This window comes from Metarhizium acridum (genome assembly GCF_019434415.1).
Source record: "Metarhizium acridum strain ARSEF 324 chromosome Unknown scaffold_1, whole genome shotgun sequence".
NCBI classification, from domain to species: Eukaryota; Fungi; Ascomycota; class Sordariomycetes; order Hypocreales; family Clavicipitaceae; genus Metarhizium; species Metarhizium acridum.
In genome coordinates this window covers 5979436-5996440 of record NW_027094015.1, presented here as the reverse complement: position 1 = coordinate 5996440, position 17005 = coordinate 5979436, and the positions used below count along the sequence as shown (strand labels likewise).

General features: G+C 52.0%; 5 protein-coding genes across 7 annotated transcripts; 1 reads left to right on the top strand and 4 right to left on the bottom strand.

Moving 5' to 3' along the window:
- Window positions 1-496: 496 nt before the first annotated feature.
- Window positions 497-826, bottom strand: J3458_001867 (uncharacterized protein; the record flags this gene model as incomplete). Its single annotated transcript, XM_066116966.1, has 1 exon — window positions 497-826. One exon carries the CDS (start codon window positions 824-826, stop codon window positions 497-499), a length of 330 nt encoding a protein of 109 aa, XP_065978853.1.
- Window positions 827-2710: 1884 nt separating this feature from the next.
- J3458_001866 (uncharacterized protein) lies at window positions 2711-3886 on the bottom strand (the record flags this gene model as incomplete). Its single annotated transcript, XM_007809512.1, has 1 exon — window positions 2711-3886. One exon carries the CDS (start codon window positions 3884-3886, stop codon window positions 2711-2713), a length of 1176 nt encoding a protein of 391 aa, XP_007807703.1.
- Window positions 3887-4700: 814 nt separating this feature from the next.
- Window positions 4701-6385, bottom strand: J3458_001865 (uncharacterized protein; the record flags this gene model as incomplete). Its single annotated transcript, XM_066116965.1, has 6 exons — window positions 6258-6385; window positions 5820-6186; window positions 5687-5767; window positions 5486-5625; window positions 5098-5412; window positions 4701-5021 (listed from the first exon to the last, which is right to left on the bottom strand). Exons 2-6 carry the CDS (start codon window positions 5980-5982, stop codon window positions 4701-4703), a joined length of 1020 nt encoding a protein of 339 aa, XP_065978852.1. The 5' UTR covers window positions 5983-6186; window positions 6258-6385.
- Window positions 6386-7570: 1185 nt separating this feature from the next.
- On the top strand, window positions 7571-13488 carry IML1 (vacuolar membrane-associated protein iml1). 2 transcript variants are annotated; one of them, XM_007809511.2, is made up of 2 exons: window positions 7571-8196; window positions 8262-13488. In XM_007809511.2, the coding sequence occupies exons 1-2, from the start codon at window positions 7654-7656 to the stop codon at window positions 13458-13460; spliced, it is 5742 nt and encodes a 1913-aa protein (XP_007807702.2). In that variant the 5' UTR covers window positions 7571-7653; the 3' UTR covers window positions 13461-13488. The 2 variants fall into 2 exon arrangements, with proteins under 2 accessions (XP_007807702.2, XP_065978851.1); XM_066116964.1 differs by having other exon boundaries at window positions 7571-13488.
- On the bottom strand, window positions 13489-16670 carry J3458_001863 (uncharacterized protein). Of its 2 annotated transcripts, XM_066116963.1 has the most exons (3): window positions 16542-16670; window positions 14193-15944; window positions 13489-14131 (listed from the first exon to the last, which is right to left on the bottom strand). In XM_066116963.1, the coding sequence occupies exons 1-3, from the start codon at window positions 16549-16551 to the stop codon at window positions 14067-14069; spliced, it is 1827 nt and encodes a 608-aa protein (XP_065978850.1). In that variant the 5' UTR covers window positions 16552-16670; the 3' UTR covers window positions 13489-14066. The 2 variants fall into 2 exon arrangements, with proteins under 2 accessions (XP_065978850.1, XP_007807701.2); XM_007809510.2 differs by lacking the exon at window positions 16542-16670 and having other exon boundaries at window positions 14193-16184.
- Window positions 16671-17005: the final 335 nt, after the last annotated feature.

Genomic DNA, 17005 nt, shown 5'->3' with positions numbered 1-17005 from the left:
GGCAATGATCCTGGTGTTCTCGGACAGTCGATAGGCCTCCACGCCTCCAAGGATTGCTTCCGGCGCATAGCGGCTTGAGCGTAATAGATCTTGCACCAACAGCCCAGTGGCTGAGCGCATCAACCTCATGGCACTGGCACTCTCCTTGACGACGATCATCAAAAAGCACTTTCTACATACAATAACCAGCCCCCCAGTAAATGACGAGGGTTGTCGCCAGCCAAAATTGCGGTGTGGGAAGCCCCTCCTCCACCAGATCCACTCCCAACCTTCTTTTCGGCTCATCGTCCGCCCAACATGATCGTCATGCTGCTGATACTCGATATTGTATCTGTACGAACAAGCACTACTTGACTCCTAAACTACAAAGGAAAAGGGTTGACGGGGCGGTCGGGAGACGAGCGCAGTGATTGAGACGCCCGGCACAGTCACGTTTTGGTCCCACTGACAGAAAAAGTCGAAAGCATGGGTCCCTGGCGATCAGTCCGAGGTTTTTTTATTTGTTTTTTCGGTCCCTCGTTTTATTACTCAGTTCATCATGTTGCAAGTGAAATGATTGGGCCGGGATAGGGGACTGCAGAAGTGATGGTAATATAGCTCTCTTTGTGCGTTGTGTTTTGCTGGACAGACCTCTAATCTGACGCCCTCCCTTTTTTAAAGCTTCTCGTCGAGACGACGAGATGCACTTCATGATGTTGGAAGCATTTGCTGTCAGCCTTCCCCCCCAGCGGAACGAACTTCCCGGAAGCGGCGAGGCTCTTGTCCAAGGGACCAAAAAAAGAAAAGAAAAAGAAAAAGCAGTGTCATCAACGTGGGATCTGAGCATTCAGTTGCCAAGCTCGGCTTCCAAAAGACCCAATTGCTCCGTACTCAAGCACGTCCGTCATCTTTGACGCGGAGGCACAGCTGTTGTTGGTGCCCAATGGGGATCCCGTCCGTCATTTCCATGCCACCCACTTTTCGCCACACAAGGATCTTGTGTTGGATGCGGCGCCGGCGTAGGGAAAAGAAGGGGTCCAGGGCCCATTCCGTGGATGGTTGGTTGTACGGCATGGCCAAACGTGACCACTTTCCACTACGCATGGAGTACTTCTATTCGCAGTTTCGGCAACTGCTGCGGCCATCATGACTTGTTTCCAACACCGAGAATACCCCTTTGTCTTTCACCGGCTTCCCCAGGAGCCTACCAGACTGGTCGGTTCCCAACCAACGAGAATGAGCAGATGATGCAGGCGCCGGGCCAACAGCAGGTAATATCAGGTAGCGCTGCCGAATGGGGTGTAAATCAAGCCAAGGTCGGGGCCCGAGGGAAAGGGAGGCGGCAAAAGCCGCTCCTCCTTTGAAGCTCCATTTAGTTACTCCATGGTCTGTATCTACGGAGCCACGTCCCCCAAACAGCTTCGGATCTAGCCACCAACTTGAGTTAGTCTTTGCGTTTCTCAAACTTTTTGTTTCGAAACGCGTCTAACCGAGCCGTGCCACAAAGAAGAATAGTACTTGGACACTCCGCCCACACCCTACACACACGTATCACATATTACGTTGTAAGAGACGGAGACTTAAGCTCAAGCCCTCCCGTCTCCTGTCGAGTCTGAGCTACGCTCTAGAGCTGTCGATGAACACCTTCCACGGCAGGTGCTCCGAGCCTCCAACATTGTAACCAAGATATTATTTTCCGGGACGGAAAGCCCGAGTTACAGAGCCAGGATAACTCAACGCTCTGAGGCTCCGAGGTGGCGTCTGCGGCGCTCCTGTTCATGACCAACCTTATGACGCGGATTATGTGACGACCAACAAAGCAGCAAAACCTACAGGGTTGTGGCCCCAGGGTGACTGCTCACAATAAGTTAGTTAACCTCCTTGCCTGCCGAGACTGCTCACAATAAGTTAGTTAACCTCCTTGCCTGCCGAGAGTACTCATGCATGCTCATCACCGTCACCCTTTTTCCCACCCCTCAGCCCTACTAGAGCCATGATGTACGGGCGTGGCGTGCGTGTGACGGGGCAATTTTACTGCATCTTGTCCAAAATAACTCAACCGTGCGTTTTAACCGTACTCATAGCGCCGGTTGCTCGTCACGTCATTTTTTCTTTTGTCTTGGAATAGTATGGACGTTGGAAAATGAAGACACATGTGTGGGTACATAACTAATGTAGTATGTGCAACCTAACGGGTTCCATTATTAGGGCCAGCATTGCAACGGCCTTCTGTCCGTGATGCCAATGAGTCGTCAAGCCCGCCGAGCCCGGACGTTGGGCTTTTGTGATGCCAAGACACATTGGTCAACCCTGAATTGAGAAGTATCACGCGAGCCACTGTACATATATTTCCGTGTGGGGCAGGGTTAGCGGGAATTTCTTGCTTTAGCTGGCACGCCCTGGTTCCTTCGGCCGCGCATCTTGTGGAGAAGCGGTAAATGGGCCGCGGCTTCATGCCCGCTGTGTTGTGATGTCGAATATCTTGTTGGAGCTGCTTGGTGATACACCGGAATGGCAGATTCAAAACACTCTGGTCCGTGCTCGAGGTGAAGAAGAAGGATGCTGCGAGTCGAAAGCCTCAACCACGCTCAAGAGGATAGATAAGTCTTGTCCCAGTTCAAAGGGGCTTGTGTTGTAAAATGCAACCAACCGAGTTTGTTTCTTCGTAAATCGTAAAAAAAGCCCATGCTATCTATCCATTTTCTTTGGGCCAGTGTTGTATCAATGCCCGTCACCAGCCGGAAACATATTCACCGGGCAGCAGCCTCTCCAAGCTCGCCCTCTCACTAATGCCAGCCACCCTGCCCTCGTTCGCCTCCCTCAACGCCTTCAAACCGTCGGCTTCGCCCTTCTCGCAGAGCAGCTGGCACTGCAACTGGAACGCCGGCGTCCAGTTGAGCATGTCCTCGTGGCTGTGGCCCCCGGCTCCGCAGCCGTCCACCTTGTCGAGCACGCAGACACTACCCGACCTGCCGACGTATTCCATAAACGGCCACCAGCTAGAGTAGTCTCTGCTGAAACCCCTCTTGGCGTCCCTGTTGAGCAGATGCCACAGGAACGCCTTCCAGAACCGGTGGAAGGCCCTGAACATGGGCAGCTCGGAGCGAGGCTCAAAGAGCTCGTCCCGCGAGCGCCAGTGATGGAAGAAGGCGTGGTACGAGTCCCCGGGGTACAAGACGTCGCGTACCACGCAGTCCATGTCCTGGGACAGCGCGGGATACATCTCCCCGAGGGCGGGCAGGACGGCCAGGCCGCTCCTCTCGGGGGGCAGCGGTCCCATCCGAACGAGCGAGAGCGACTGCAGCCGCGGCAGCGTCCTCGCGTCCAGGCTGAGCAGCCCCGACCACAGCTCCTCGGCCGACTCGCAGAAGCCGGCGTGCCGTATCCTGTCCCGGTGCAGGCCGGCAAACGGGTCGAGCTCGCTCTGTTCCGTCTGCGGCCTGTGGTCCACCGTGTTGAGCGCCCCCGAAAACGCCCAGTCGTCGAAGACGGTGAGGATGTCGGCCTCGTAGTTGATAAAGGGCACGTCAAACCTCACGCGCGTCGTCGTCGTCGGGTCCCCCTCGTCCTGGGACGGCACGCCCGTCTCGCAGACCAAGTGCCTCGCCGGCCTGTGAAACCGCGGGAGCCAGACCGCCCGCGACTCCCGGCAGGCGTGTAGCAAGGGAAACACGGCGTCCCGCCTGGGGTGGACGATGTATCTCACGCGCCAATCCGGGTGGTTCCTCTGCTCGCACTGCCGCCGGCGGGAGCAGCTTGCATCCCGTCCTCTTCTCCATGCGAAACACTCGGACCAGCATTCGCGGCACGGCACCTGGCCAATGATTCGGCGAGGTGGCTGGACGAGGTCCCAGACTGCGATGCGGATTTCAGCTGGAAGGTTGGGGAACGGCGCGAATTCAGCCATGTACTTTGCTGTGTTGGCCCCGGATCAGAGATGTCTGGCCGAGTGCCAAGTGCCCGGAGGATGGAGACTACGGCCAGATCCCAGGGGGAAGGGGGGAGGGGATGAAAGATTTCGATGGTCATGAAAAGAAACGCGTGTGATGGATGAATGTGCCGCCAATTCACCGAAATGTCAACTGGCTTTTCCATCCGGACACCGACGCCGAACGGCCGAGCTGGTCGTTGTGCTGTGCTGTGCTGATTCAGGGAATACTAGCTCCACTTTTCTAACCATTGTTATTTCAATTAAATTAAGCTATAACTATTGTGTTTAAAAAGCTTAAAAAAAAGGGCGCGAATATATAAGTCGACATCGTCTACTAAGACGTTGGTATGATCATCTCCCCTCAGGGTGTTATCCGAGACTCTGAGATATGGCGAAACTGCAAAAGGGAAGCTAGCAAATAAGATACGATAGTACCTTTCTCGTACCTCTTTAGACAATCGCCATAGATATAGAACGCCAGGCCAAGTCTGAGGGGCTCATTCAGACATAAGTAGAGGGGTTTGAGAGGGATATCAGTTTTAATCGTCGACTTTGAAGTAGACTGGGATCAATGAAAGGTTCAACGGCATGCCTTCACACATCCCCGTTCACACAGGTGTTTGTTTGTATTGATAATAATTCACGACACTTCAAATCCATGCCAACCATATTCTCATGGCCCCTTCATGAGTTGATCCGCGTGTCAACTTGCAGCTTGAATACTAACTTCCAGTCTTCTCCCAAGGCACGGCCGCTCCAGAGGATTTAAGAAAAAGCGCGCCTCAGTTTCTCATGTGCAACATCTCATCCCTCCGCAGACACTGCCACAAACCAATTGGCAACCAGATCGGTCAAGACGACGCCGATGAATTGTTGTCTCTCTTGTATCCGAGCCATCTTCAACATGCTGCTCTGTGATGGGGGGAAGGACTTCTGGCTGAAGAGTCGCGGAATGGATGCCGTACGCGTGCAGACATTCCATGACAATTTTCGCCTTGTCGGTAAAGTGCTTGACGGTTCTATCGTCAATCACTATATGTGCGGATGCAACAGTTTTCCGCTGATCGAGGCGCCAAACGTGAAGCTCGTGTACCGACACAATACCAGGAATCTATCAGCTCAATTGTGTCATGTTAGATATTGCAAGGCGCATGAAATCAGCATACAACAGCGGAAGAAAGGCGTACCATTTCAACGTCATGTCTAACGTCCTCCAAGTCAATTTCTCCAGGGGCAATCTGCAGGAGTATGCTACCGCTTTTTTTGGTCAAGGGAATCGCAGTCAAAAAGATCATGATGGCGATGAAGATGCCAATTGCCGGGTCGGCATAGTACCGTGCGGGACTGTCCAGCTGCCAAATAATAGTTGCAGAGATGATGACTCCGACATTATTTATCGCGTCCCCGATGGCGTGGATGAAGACCCCAAATATTCCGAGATCTCTCCCAGGCTTGGAGGGGGCGACAGAAGAATGCTTGTGTTCATGGTGGCTGCTAGTCACCTGAACCATATGTCAGTAGGGCCGTCGCACCACGGTTAGAACATAGGCCAGGTGTTCTCGGATCGCGGCTTACTGAAACTTTGCGACTTTCCACCCTGTTCTCGGGGCCATCAACCATCATGAAAGTTTCATCATCGAACTGAGCAGCAGCGTTGTGAGAATCGTGGCCGCGGGAATGGCCATGCCCGTGTCCGTGATCATGGTCGTCGTGTTCTGCTTCCTCAGTCTCTCAGTCTCTCTCCGTCTGCCTACCCGTAGCACAAGTGACACTCACCATGAAGAAATGACATCACTAGCAGGTTCAGCCCAAGCCCGACACATCCAACTATCAGCACCACTTTTGGCTCATCAATATCTAGACATCGTCAGCAAGACGAGTGATGCAAATTGAGGCGAGCAAAGCATACGGGAAGTGTGAGTAAACCTCTCGATCGCTTGGACAAGAATACTGACGCCAAGAGCGACAAGGAAGACGCCATTGAAGAATGCGCCGAGAAGGGTTGCTCTCTGCCATCCGAATGTAAATTCTTTGGGTGGTGGTTGGGGTCGTTCGGATACCTGTTTCTCCATCAGCGTATATTCAATTCATTCTTCGTGAGACAGAGTTGAAGCAAACCGTGAGGGCTACAAAGGCCACCAAAAAGCCAACCAGATCACTGAGCTATTTGCGTCCATTAGTTATAGATAATAGACTTTCGGAGCCGCTCTTGGAAATAATCCCTACGTAGTGGAAAGCATCGGCAATAAGAGCCAGGGAATGAGTATAACATCCGGCTGAAGATGTGAGAGGGTTAACGACAGAATCTCAGTCGCAGTACACCGCCATCGCCTGATATTGTACTCACCGATCAACTCTGCGACAAAGAATGCCGCAGAAATGGCAATAGTGGCCATCAAACGCTGCTTTCGTGTAATGATGGATACAGCCATGACGGACCGATGCACGCTTTGCCGGGGCGTTAGTCAAGGAAGGGAGGCGGAAAGGAAGCAAGAGTCATGACAGATTAGATGAGTGTTATTTTATCGCAGCGAGTGACAAACGGAGCCAACAGCTGCTGCCAGCTGCGCAAACACCTCGACCTGCGCCATCTCCGGGCATTGATAGTTGGTTACCATGTTTGTCAAGCTTGCTAGGGACATTGCTAGCTGTACACTAGCAATTTCGTGCTTCACGGGGCCAGCAAGACCAGAACTGGGACGGTAGTGCAAGGTAAAATTGTAATATTGGCAGAGTGAAAAAAGAAAACTAACTTGCAACGGGAAGTCGATGAACATAGACCGGGAAAGCTGGTTTGAAGTTTGTTGGTTATAGTAACGTCGGGGTAGTAGCATCGACGGATCTACCGTTGCAATCAAATCGCATGAAGTTGCGGCGGCACATCTACCAGGAAGCTGCCTGTTTTGGCAGTTATGAGACAAAAAAATTTATCCTAGAGGTACCTCGTGTTTTATATCCCCCCGAGAAATCATGCACATACACCAATTGTGGTTGTGCCCCAGATGGATAGATGGACCATCAATGGCCAGGGCCGGCCGTCGGCGCTGGTACCCGTGTATTCGCATTTTGGCAACACAATTAAGCAAACAATGACGAACATAGTTGCACGAGAGAATCGCTTGGGTAGCGTCTGTGACTTGTGGCTAGCTTTGTACCCGCGACACCATCGTGGGATTCGTGGGCCACGCTTGTCCTGCGACTCGTCATGGTATAATAATCGCTGCTAGATTGAAGCATCATCACCGATACCGTCTCCGGGAGAGACACCCGCCCGGCGCCAATATTCCACTATCCCGTAGCATATAGCTTGAGAATCGAGATGCCCTACATGTGTATGTGTATATGTATGCATGTAGTGCCTTGGCCCGTTGTTCACTTCCTCGCCGAATACCTACCTAGGTAGGCAGGCAGTGCCTCATATAATCGATGAGTCTCGACAACATGTCGACGTTTTCTTCTCTTTCCCAAGGACTGCCGAAACCAACTTTCAGCTAACGAGACAATGTATAAAAGGTGAATTCCGAGTCGTGAGGAGGTGAGGAGACCGAGGCGAGACAAGAGAGAGCTCTGTGGTCGCTGAAATCCGGCAGGCGGTGTGGGGCGCATCATGCTGGGAGCTCGATTCTGCCACAGCTAACCACTCTTCATGACGCGATCAGACGACAGCATCGGCATCCATTCTGCCAGGCATAGTCAACCTTAGCAGATGGCATCTATCCTGAGATGAGACGCAAACCGCCCCAATGTCTCGATATGCTGGGCCCATGCCGCCTGTCTCGCGCAGAGGGCCACGATGGTCCCACCTTCATCACCCCAGCACGGTGAGCTTCGATCTTGGTTCAACAGAGTCGCCAGGTTCTCCCGGCAGCACATCGACTCATTCCACTATCCGGGAAGACAAGAGACGCAAGACTGAGCGCCACTGCACTATTTCTGTGAATGATGGCTACTCCAAAGACGAGGTCCTGCTTAACTTGGACCACCTTGGCGGGGACATCAAGCCTGGCGCCCTCATGGCCCTCGTACCGTTGAAAGGCGACTCCAAGAACGCTGCATGTGGCTATGGAAGCGTCAGTAAGCAGCCCCATGAACACCTCGATAGTGCCAGAGCGCCTTCGGGCACCTACAGCGACCATGATCACGGCGCCGGGCATACCTACGTATTCGTCGCCAAGGACATGTCCAAGGAGATGAAGGCTCGACACCCAGACACCGAGGTTCATGTTGCAAAACATATTGCAGATGCTTTTTCCATGAGGAAGGGCTGTCACGTATTGCTGCGACCCGTACGTCAACAACATTGCGTCCATCCTGCTCTCGTACTTTCCTATTGCTAACACGCTCCAACAAGGTCGACCAGCATCACCCTGCCGTCGAGGCAACACATGTTGAAATGTCCTTCAAAGACCAGTATCTGTCAAGAGCCGACATGTGGAGGCTAGCTGTTGGAGAGTTAGCGCAGCGGACTGTGTACAAGGGCCAGTCTCTATTCTTCATGGGTACAATCAAAGCCCAGGTCACTGCAGTCTATGTCAACGGCCACACTGTCCATTCCGCTTTCTTCGGAAAGGATACCAGACCCATTTTTCGCAGCGAGTCTGCCAAATATGTCCTCTTTATTCAAATGGCTCGAGAAATGTGGGACTTTGATTCTGAGGCCTCGGGCGAAATCATGTTCAACAAGGTTGTCAATGGATTCTTGCCCGCCCTCTTCAAACGCTGGGCGGTTCTCAAGGTGAAGCATCTTGTCAGCATAGTGCTATTCGCCCGTGTCGAGTATGATACTGGCATAAGCGCAGATCTTGCAACTAGCTCCGTACTCAACGATTATTACACCGGAATGCAACCGTACGGAAACCGCCGCCCGTACAAGGACTTTTATCGTGTAGTCGTCAGCGAGATGGCAAGCGGAGAGTGGACGACAATTCTTTACCAACTAAAGCGGGAATTCAACTACTTTCGCCGAGACATCACCTTGCATCATCAAAAGATCAGCGCATTTGGGCACAGACCTTCCGACGAAGATGGAGCAAATGATGGTATACCCAATCCCGCCAAGGCAGAATCCTCTTTATCAATACACGGCAACGTGCTAGAGGCGATCAATATGGCGGCTTCTCAGTTCGCACATGACTACATTGATCGAGATCTTACCAGGACAGGGATATCCATCGCCGTGATTACTCCTGGACCAGGTGTGTTTGAAGTCGACTATGAGACCTTGCGAAGAACTACTGAATCTCTGGTTGGAAACGGTATTGGTATTGATTTGATTTCCATGGCCAGCATGCCGTTGCATTCTGTACCACTTTTCAAGTACCGAAACCCTCAATTCTCCGAGGATGCGCGTCACAGCCAAGGACAGGCACCCTCTAGGTCATTTCATAGTCGTGATAGCACACCCAGCCACCCCACTCCTGTCGTCGGAAGCTACCAATCCATGTCCGGTTCATTCTCTCCTACCAAGGCTTGTAGTTTGGCCGGACGAATCGAGACGCTCGCCCTTGCGGGAGCTAATGAAGAGTATTGTTACGCGCTTCCGCAGTGGCTGCACATCTCGTTTTGGACCGGTGCGGCGGAAGAGTCATTGTCCTATGCCGGTATTGCGTTGACAGTATCCAACAAGGTTGAGCAAGAAGACAAGGACTGGTTCAAGGTGCGGTGTCGGATGTACGACTTGCAGATGCGAAGCGTGCTGGACGTGAATGAGATCGAGACTGCTCCGTTGCAATCCGACTCTAGTTATCCAAGTCACCTCGTCCAAGCAAGTGCCATCGCGAAGAAGCGACCAGATCGGCTAGGAGACACTATATACATCCCTAACAAGCGAGCCCCCGAAACGCTCTTCGACCATGTGTATGGCTTTCAAAAATTTATCCCTGACAAGCTGGTCCGACCAGGAGAAAAGTCTATCTGCAAGCACCTGCAAGAATATGATGACGCGAAGGCGAGACTCCCTAGGGCTCGTCCTTACCACCAACACCAACCATCTAGAAATAAAACAGAGTTTGAAGATGTCGCCCGGAAACAATTAAATGACGATACATCTGCGCTGGGGACGTCTCTCCCAGAACGGAAAGCTTCGACTTGCCTACAACCATCTCACATGCAAGCCTCCAGAAAGTTCTCTTTGACCACAAAAGAGGTAGAGAAGCCGGTATTGTCTGCGCATAAACCATCTCCAGAGCCGCCACCGGCGACTGCAACATTCAAGAAACCCCCGTCCATCAAACAGCCCAAATTCATGCGGCAGATTAGCCTTGGTCAACGCGGATTCGGAATAGCCGCCCCAAAGGTAGCAGCCGCTGAAGTCAAAATAGAGACAGTTGGAGCTGCTGCCGTCTCATCGAATTTGCCCCCGCCCTCCAGTGCCCATTCATTTTCTGATCTCAGACCCTCGACGCCGCAAACAATTACTAGCCGTTCATCGTCTACCTCGGCCCAGAGGCAGAAATCCGAGACGGCGGACAGCACTGCTGATGGTGTGCCTTCAACACCCAGTATCCCGATTTCCAGAGATACCTTCAACAGGCCGGGCACCGCCGTCACTCAAGTCAAATCGCCGTCGATTATACCAGTCGGTGCGAACACACGTCGTAAGAGACGCCCCGAAGACAGCGAAGTCCGCTTTTCCAATGCGCTACGGGCAGAAGATGCACAAAAGGTGTATACCAGTAAACTCCGGGCCGGCGTTGTACCTGAGTTGCCCTCAACACTCTCGCCTACCACAGCCATCACGCCTTGGCTGACGCTGCTCAATCCTTCGAACCCCGAGCGGCACAAAATTGACGACACCATTCTCTATAGTCGGTGGCAGCATGTGTTCCCACGGACGTCTGACATGAAAGTTCAAAAATGGAAGACGTTGTGTTGTCCTGCAGCGGTTCCTTTGACAACTGAATATTTCCCGCCCAAGACTCAATTTGACGCAGAATACCAAAGGCACCCTTACAATATTGATCAGAACTTGGATGACGACGTGGTCGATGAGCCCAAATCACGAAAAGATTTCATGAAGGAACTCATTAGCATGCGGTTTTCTCAGGGATTTCAGGTCATTGTTGGACCATCAGTTGCACGCGCATTCGGGCAAAAAGTCATCAAGGTTGCAGACGTGTTCGCTCGCGATCAGCCGTTGGATGACGGGACAAGTGTATTCATGTCTGTTGGAAACACAATCCACCAATTGTCCTGTGTCAACGGTAGTGAAGTTGAGGTGAACATTTATTTGCGGAAGCCTACCGACGTCACTGCTGAGTCCCAAAGATTTCCATCAGCCTACAGGCCAGCCATTCGCACCATATTCGACACTGAATATGAAACCCGTTCGTTTGACATTCTGACACCAAAGGTGGATCGAAATTGGAATACAATTGACTCGTATTTGGCCGGGCACTATGACGAAATGATGGATAGCTTAAGATTTTGGCGAGCGAGATTCGTGCTCATTCCCCTCGGTCCAAAGCACCCCTTGATTCAACGCGTCCAAACTAGTGATAACCCAGAAGAGTTGCGCATTGAGGGAATAAAACGATTGGCCCAACTTTGGCAAAAGCACCGGTGTATGGCACCCTCGGATCGACGATTTCAGCCAACCGCGAAGCGGCGCAACCCCTTGGATATTGTGTACAAGACCGAAGACCCGTCCGTGGTGATTGCGGCAGAGGTCGAGACGCTTCCCATCTTGGAGAGCGTGGAGGGTCCGCATCGCAAGGGCGGACTCGTGACAAGAAATGAGCGGTTTCAAAAGGGTAACTTGGATTTGGCGGCACTGGCGGAAGCAATGCAGCAGCCAGTCGAAAATGGCGGGGTGCCACTGAGGAACCGGCGATGGCATCTCAGGCTTCACAATGCTGCGTTTATCGGATCTGACATGACTACTTGGATCCTGGACAATTTTGAGGACTTGGATAGTCGTGAGGAGGCCGAAGAACTCGGCAACGCTCTCATGGTACCTAACGAGCCAAAGCACAAGGATAAGGACAAGGGCAAAGATAAGGAGAAGGACAAAGAAAAGGACCATGCAGAGCCCAAGAGCGAGAAGGATCGCGGCTTGTTCGTCCATGTCGAGCGCCGCCACAACTTTCGAGACGGCAATTACTTTTATCAAATTGCGCCGGAATTCGCAAAGCCTCAACCGGGATGGTTCAGCAGCAGACGTCGGGATGTCACCTCTCCTGCTGCGCCAGGATCAGACGGCGGCAGCGTCGACTCTCCGCGGTCCAACATGCCACGGCCCCTGGTGCCGAACGAACCGAAATCCCCAGCGTCGTTGGGACCTGCTACCGGATCCAGCCAGTTGCTCAAGAATCGGCCCAAGGTTGTGCTCAGCAAGATGATCAAGTACGACATCGACCCTCGTAAGAGGTCATACCGCCCAGAGCGCATAGACCTGCACTACGATCGCCTCCACAACCCAGACAACTGCTACCATATACGAATTGCCTGGATGAACGCCACGTCCAAACTCGTCGAAGACACGATAGAAAGCTGGGAGCGCGAAGCCAGCCAGTACGGCCTCCGTCTCGTCGAGGTCCCCATCAACGAGGCCTGTCGCATTACGGAAACCAACCCTTTCCGTAAACCGTACCGCATCAAGCTCGCCATCCGGCCACCGCTCGAACGCCCGGAAACATACTACGACCCCAACTCCCTCGACCTGCACGCTGGTCCCAGCAAGAATTTCTACCAGACCGTCATCCTGAAAAACTTTGACTTCGTCCTCGACATGGAGGCCGCATCCAACTTTCCCTCAGACGTAGACGTCCGCTACTCCTGGGGCAAACCAGACTTCAGCTACACGCAATACATCCACCGCTCAGGCGCGGTGCTCGCCCAAATCACCGACGACGGCGACTTCCTCGTCCTCGCAAACAGACTCTACAACAAGCGCACCAGCATGGCTCGTGAGAAAGAACTCCGCAGTCAGGTTCACTCCGAGCAGCAGCAGCAACAACAACAGCAGCAGCAGCAGCAGCAGCAGCAGCAGCAGCAACAGCAACAACAGCCACAACCTCTAAACACCAGCACGCGCGCCATGGCCCAAATCGCCCCCTACGTATCCGGCCACCCAACCACAAACTTGTCCGAGTCCGCAGCACTCCTCGCATCGCCCCAGGTGCGTCCAACATTCTACCACTTCTCGCCGGCTTTCCACCCCATCGACGCATCTATATCCGGATCCAAAGTCCCCTACCCGGCAGGACGGTCTGAGCCCGAGGTTCTTAAGGCGGAGCTCGAAGCTTTTTGTCTCAACGAAGTAGCCCTTACGGCCTTTTACAAGGATATCCTTGAGAAGGGCCAGCGTCCCCACGGCACGCCCGCTTCAACGGCTACAACGCACTCTATCGCGGGGCTAGAACCGGTTCCAGAGGCAAGTATACCCTCTTTAGGACTGGGGCCAGGGGTATTGGGAGGGGATGGTGCTGGAGGAGTGGGAAACGGACATGCTGCCGCGATGGCGAGCATGCGCATGAGCAGTCCCATGGCGTTTTTGAGGAGGGGAAGTGTACAGTATGATGGGATGGGTTTGGGGTCCAAGGGTAAGTAAGGGACCCGCCCTGTAACAGTAATTTTTATATCCTTGTATTGGAGATTAAATATTCTATTCGTCTTGTATGGTTATTACTATACTTTTCGGGACTCTCACATTGCCTAGTTATATCCTGTGTTCATCTTGGTCTTCACACTCAATAGGGTTTGTACTCGAGAAATTGACCTCTCAGAACCAAAAAGAAAAAATTTTCTCGGTTCCAGTATCCTAAACTAAAACAAATGAAGACGTGACGTAAAAAAACAAAATATTCTCGCAAACGCGAGCTGTCAGTCCTTTGGCATCAATTCCCAAGTCGCCGCCTTCCCTTCAAAGTATAATAATAATACATGGTCTGCCAGCGGCCGGTTCGCCGAGGCATAAATGACAGAGATAATAAAGTATCATAAAAACCATGCATTCGGGAAAAGCTCTTCTGACAAGAGACAGCATATGACACAAGAAGCCGCTGAAGGTTGACTGAGTCATAAAAACTGTGTAGTAGCTTTTTTAATCAAGACCATGAAGGAAATATGCAGCAACAGGTTTCATAAACCTTGAGAAATCCAATTTCGTAAAAAAAAAAAAATCAAAAGCCACATGTGCCAAAGAAAGAAAAGCTTGCTAGAGAGACGATGCATCCATGGTGATATTGCCATTGGCTTGCTCGAGGCTGGTGTTGGGATACCCTGTTCCGTATCGTTAGCATCGTGGTACATATGGTTGTACTGCAGGACGGCATACACTTACAGAAGGAGCAAACAGCAATAATGCCCCAGAGGCAGATGAGGAGAAATCCTTCCAGCCAATGACTCTTGCCGTCACCAATCAGATAATTGGTCAACAAAACGGCAACAAACATGACCGCAACCTGGAAAACGTCAAAGCTCAGATCCATATACTCTTTATCCATTCCCCAGCCAATAACGACAAGCAGTGGGATCAAGAACAGAGCAACCTGCATGCTAGAGCCTACAGCAACACCAATAGCAAGGTCCATCTTATCCTTTATAGCCACAGTGACAGCTGTCGCGTGTTCTGCAGCATTCCCAACAATAGGAAGCAAGATTAAGCCAACAAATTCTTGAGTCAAGCCACCACTTTTAGTAATCGAATCGATAGAGCCAACCATGGACTCAGCACAGAAGGCAATAATGACCGTAGAAATGGTAAGGGTGGCAATGGCAACTACCAAGCTCAATTGGGGATCGTCATCTTCATCCTCATCCTCATCCAAGCTATTGGGGTCCCCGAGCATCTTCGATAATCGCTGGTTCTCCTCCTGGTCTGGTATCGCATGACTGATCATGGCGCTGGGCATGGCCAAGCCTTGCTTGATGCCCTTGGTGCCGCCGCTGCGTGACCAAGGCTTTGCGGGAACCTTTTGGCTCTGCTCATTGAAGACTTCGTGATGTGTGTGGAGTTGAAAGAAGAGGTAGGCGATATAGACAATCAGAAGTATGACGGAGGTACCGCGGGAGAGCTTGGCAATATCTCTTTGTGAAATATCTGCTGAGGCCGCGACGTTGAATACTGACGGGACAATGACAGATGCCGCAGCAAGCGCCAGAAGAGAAGCAGAGGTCTGAGCAACAGTGTGGTTAAAGTGTTGCTCCTGTCGTCGCAGACCACCGAAAAAGAAGCAGAACCCCATGACCAGAAGTAAATTAGAAAGAATGGATCCAATCAAGGAGGTCTGAACGATGGCGATCTGATTGTCCTTTAGTGCGATGACAGCGACAATCAGTTCAACGGCATTTCCAAAGGTAGCATTGATGAGACCACCAAGAGTTTCACCAGTTCGTAAAGCGACCTCTTCTGTAGCAAAACCGAGTATAGCGGCCAGTGGAATGATAGCCAGGAAGTTGATGACGAAAACGGCAATGCGATTGACCGAGTGAACGTAATTCAAGGCAATGCCGACTGGAGCAGCGAGCAAGAAAATGTTGATCCAAGAGCTCAAGAAGGTGCGCTGCAGTTGATTTGCCACAGTAAAAGGCTCCTTCGGCTTAAGATGCCAGTCGATTAAACCCGACTTGACCTTCTTCTTTCTCTTTCCATTATCGTCTGCTGTTGGTTGAGCCAGGGCAGGGTCGCCTTCCAGGTTTGCGGCATCGTCTTCGGGCCTTCGGTTTCGCAGGCCGGCAGCTTTGTCATGCTTCGAGAATTGATTAAGGGCCACCTTCTCTTCTCCATGATCGACACTCCTTGTCCTCGTCGCTTCGTCACTCTCCTGAGCGGAGCCGGTGATGGTATCGGCGTTGGATGGATCCCTCGGCATGCCACCACTACTGGGATTCGGTGCAGTGGTAGCATGTGTCAACCTTCCACCATGATCTCGTCCGTCTTGGCCAGTCTGTGCCTCCAGTTCGGGCCCTCCCCACGTATCTCGACGGCGTTGACAATTAGCAGGAGTGTCCCAAATGTGTCGAAAAGGATTCCATTGGTCGACGCTTGAGCGATTGACAAGGTGCGCCGCACGTTTGTTCCTGAAGTGATTGACTACCATGGCGAACCAGCCAGAAAAGAATATTAGCTTTGATCGACAACCAAGGAAGACAAATGCCTTGCCGCAGAGCGCGGCAACATAATAATGTGAGAGCAGTGGACTAAGGGCTGTTGTGATTGATAAGATTGTTTGATGAGGAAGCATAACACGCTAAGCGTCGTTCAAACCCAGCCAAGAAGCCGAGCAAGATTCAGGAACCCTACACCCGCTCGCACCTCCTTGCCTAGTCTCTACCACGGTAGTCCAAGGTGGAGTGGGCGAGCGGATTGAAGAGAGAGCCAAGCGCATTTCGAATACTACTTGGATCCCACTGGGGTCCAAGGGGGCAGTGCAAGCGGTTGTCTGCATGCGAACCTGCCTGCAGAACAAAATCGGCATTATTATATCCGAGAATGTTATAAACATGGGCTAGTCATCAGCGCCAGCCACTCTGAACGCGACAGCTTTGCCCAGCAGGTGTACACTTTGCAGCATCAAGTTTGCGCCGCGATAGTCCTCGCAGCGAAATGGTCATGTACATATCTGGCAGCGCAGAGAAAGGGGGGAGCCGACTTGGTTGGAAGAGGATGTAATCAAGCGGGAAGACTTACAGGAAGACATTGTGGTAGGTAGTCGAAGCCGCCAATGCGACAAATCAATGTAAGCAAATCAAAGTTCCCAAAAAGACAGATCAATGGCCAGAAAAGCGTCTGTCAAGAAATGCGCTGCAGTAAACGGCGAGCCTTTTCCCTTTATTAATGCCAAGGGCCGGAAAGGAGTTGACAAAAACCTGCGGCTTCCAATATCTGGGGATAACCTTGGCGCGCCTGTGGTGCGTTTCCCCTTGTTGATATCCACATCCGCAATCCACAATCGAGGTTTAAGTGTCGTGGTGACTGGCGGCCTCAACGAAGCGCTAGTAAGCTAGTCGATAGCCCAGGAGCAGAATGATGTTATGGCTGGAGGGAAAACGCGAGTGAATAATACGCGGTGATGTTAGGGGTCAACTCGCGGTCGAGTGTTCCACGCTTGTCACGGTTATTGCTCGCCTTGACCTCAGCAGCGAATGCCACCA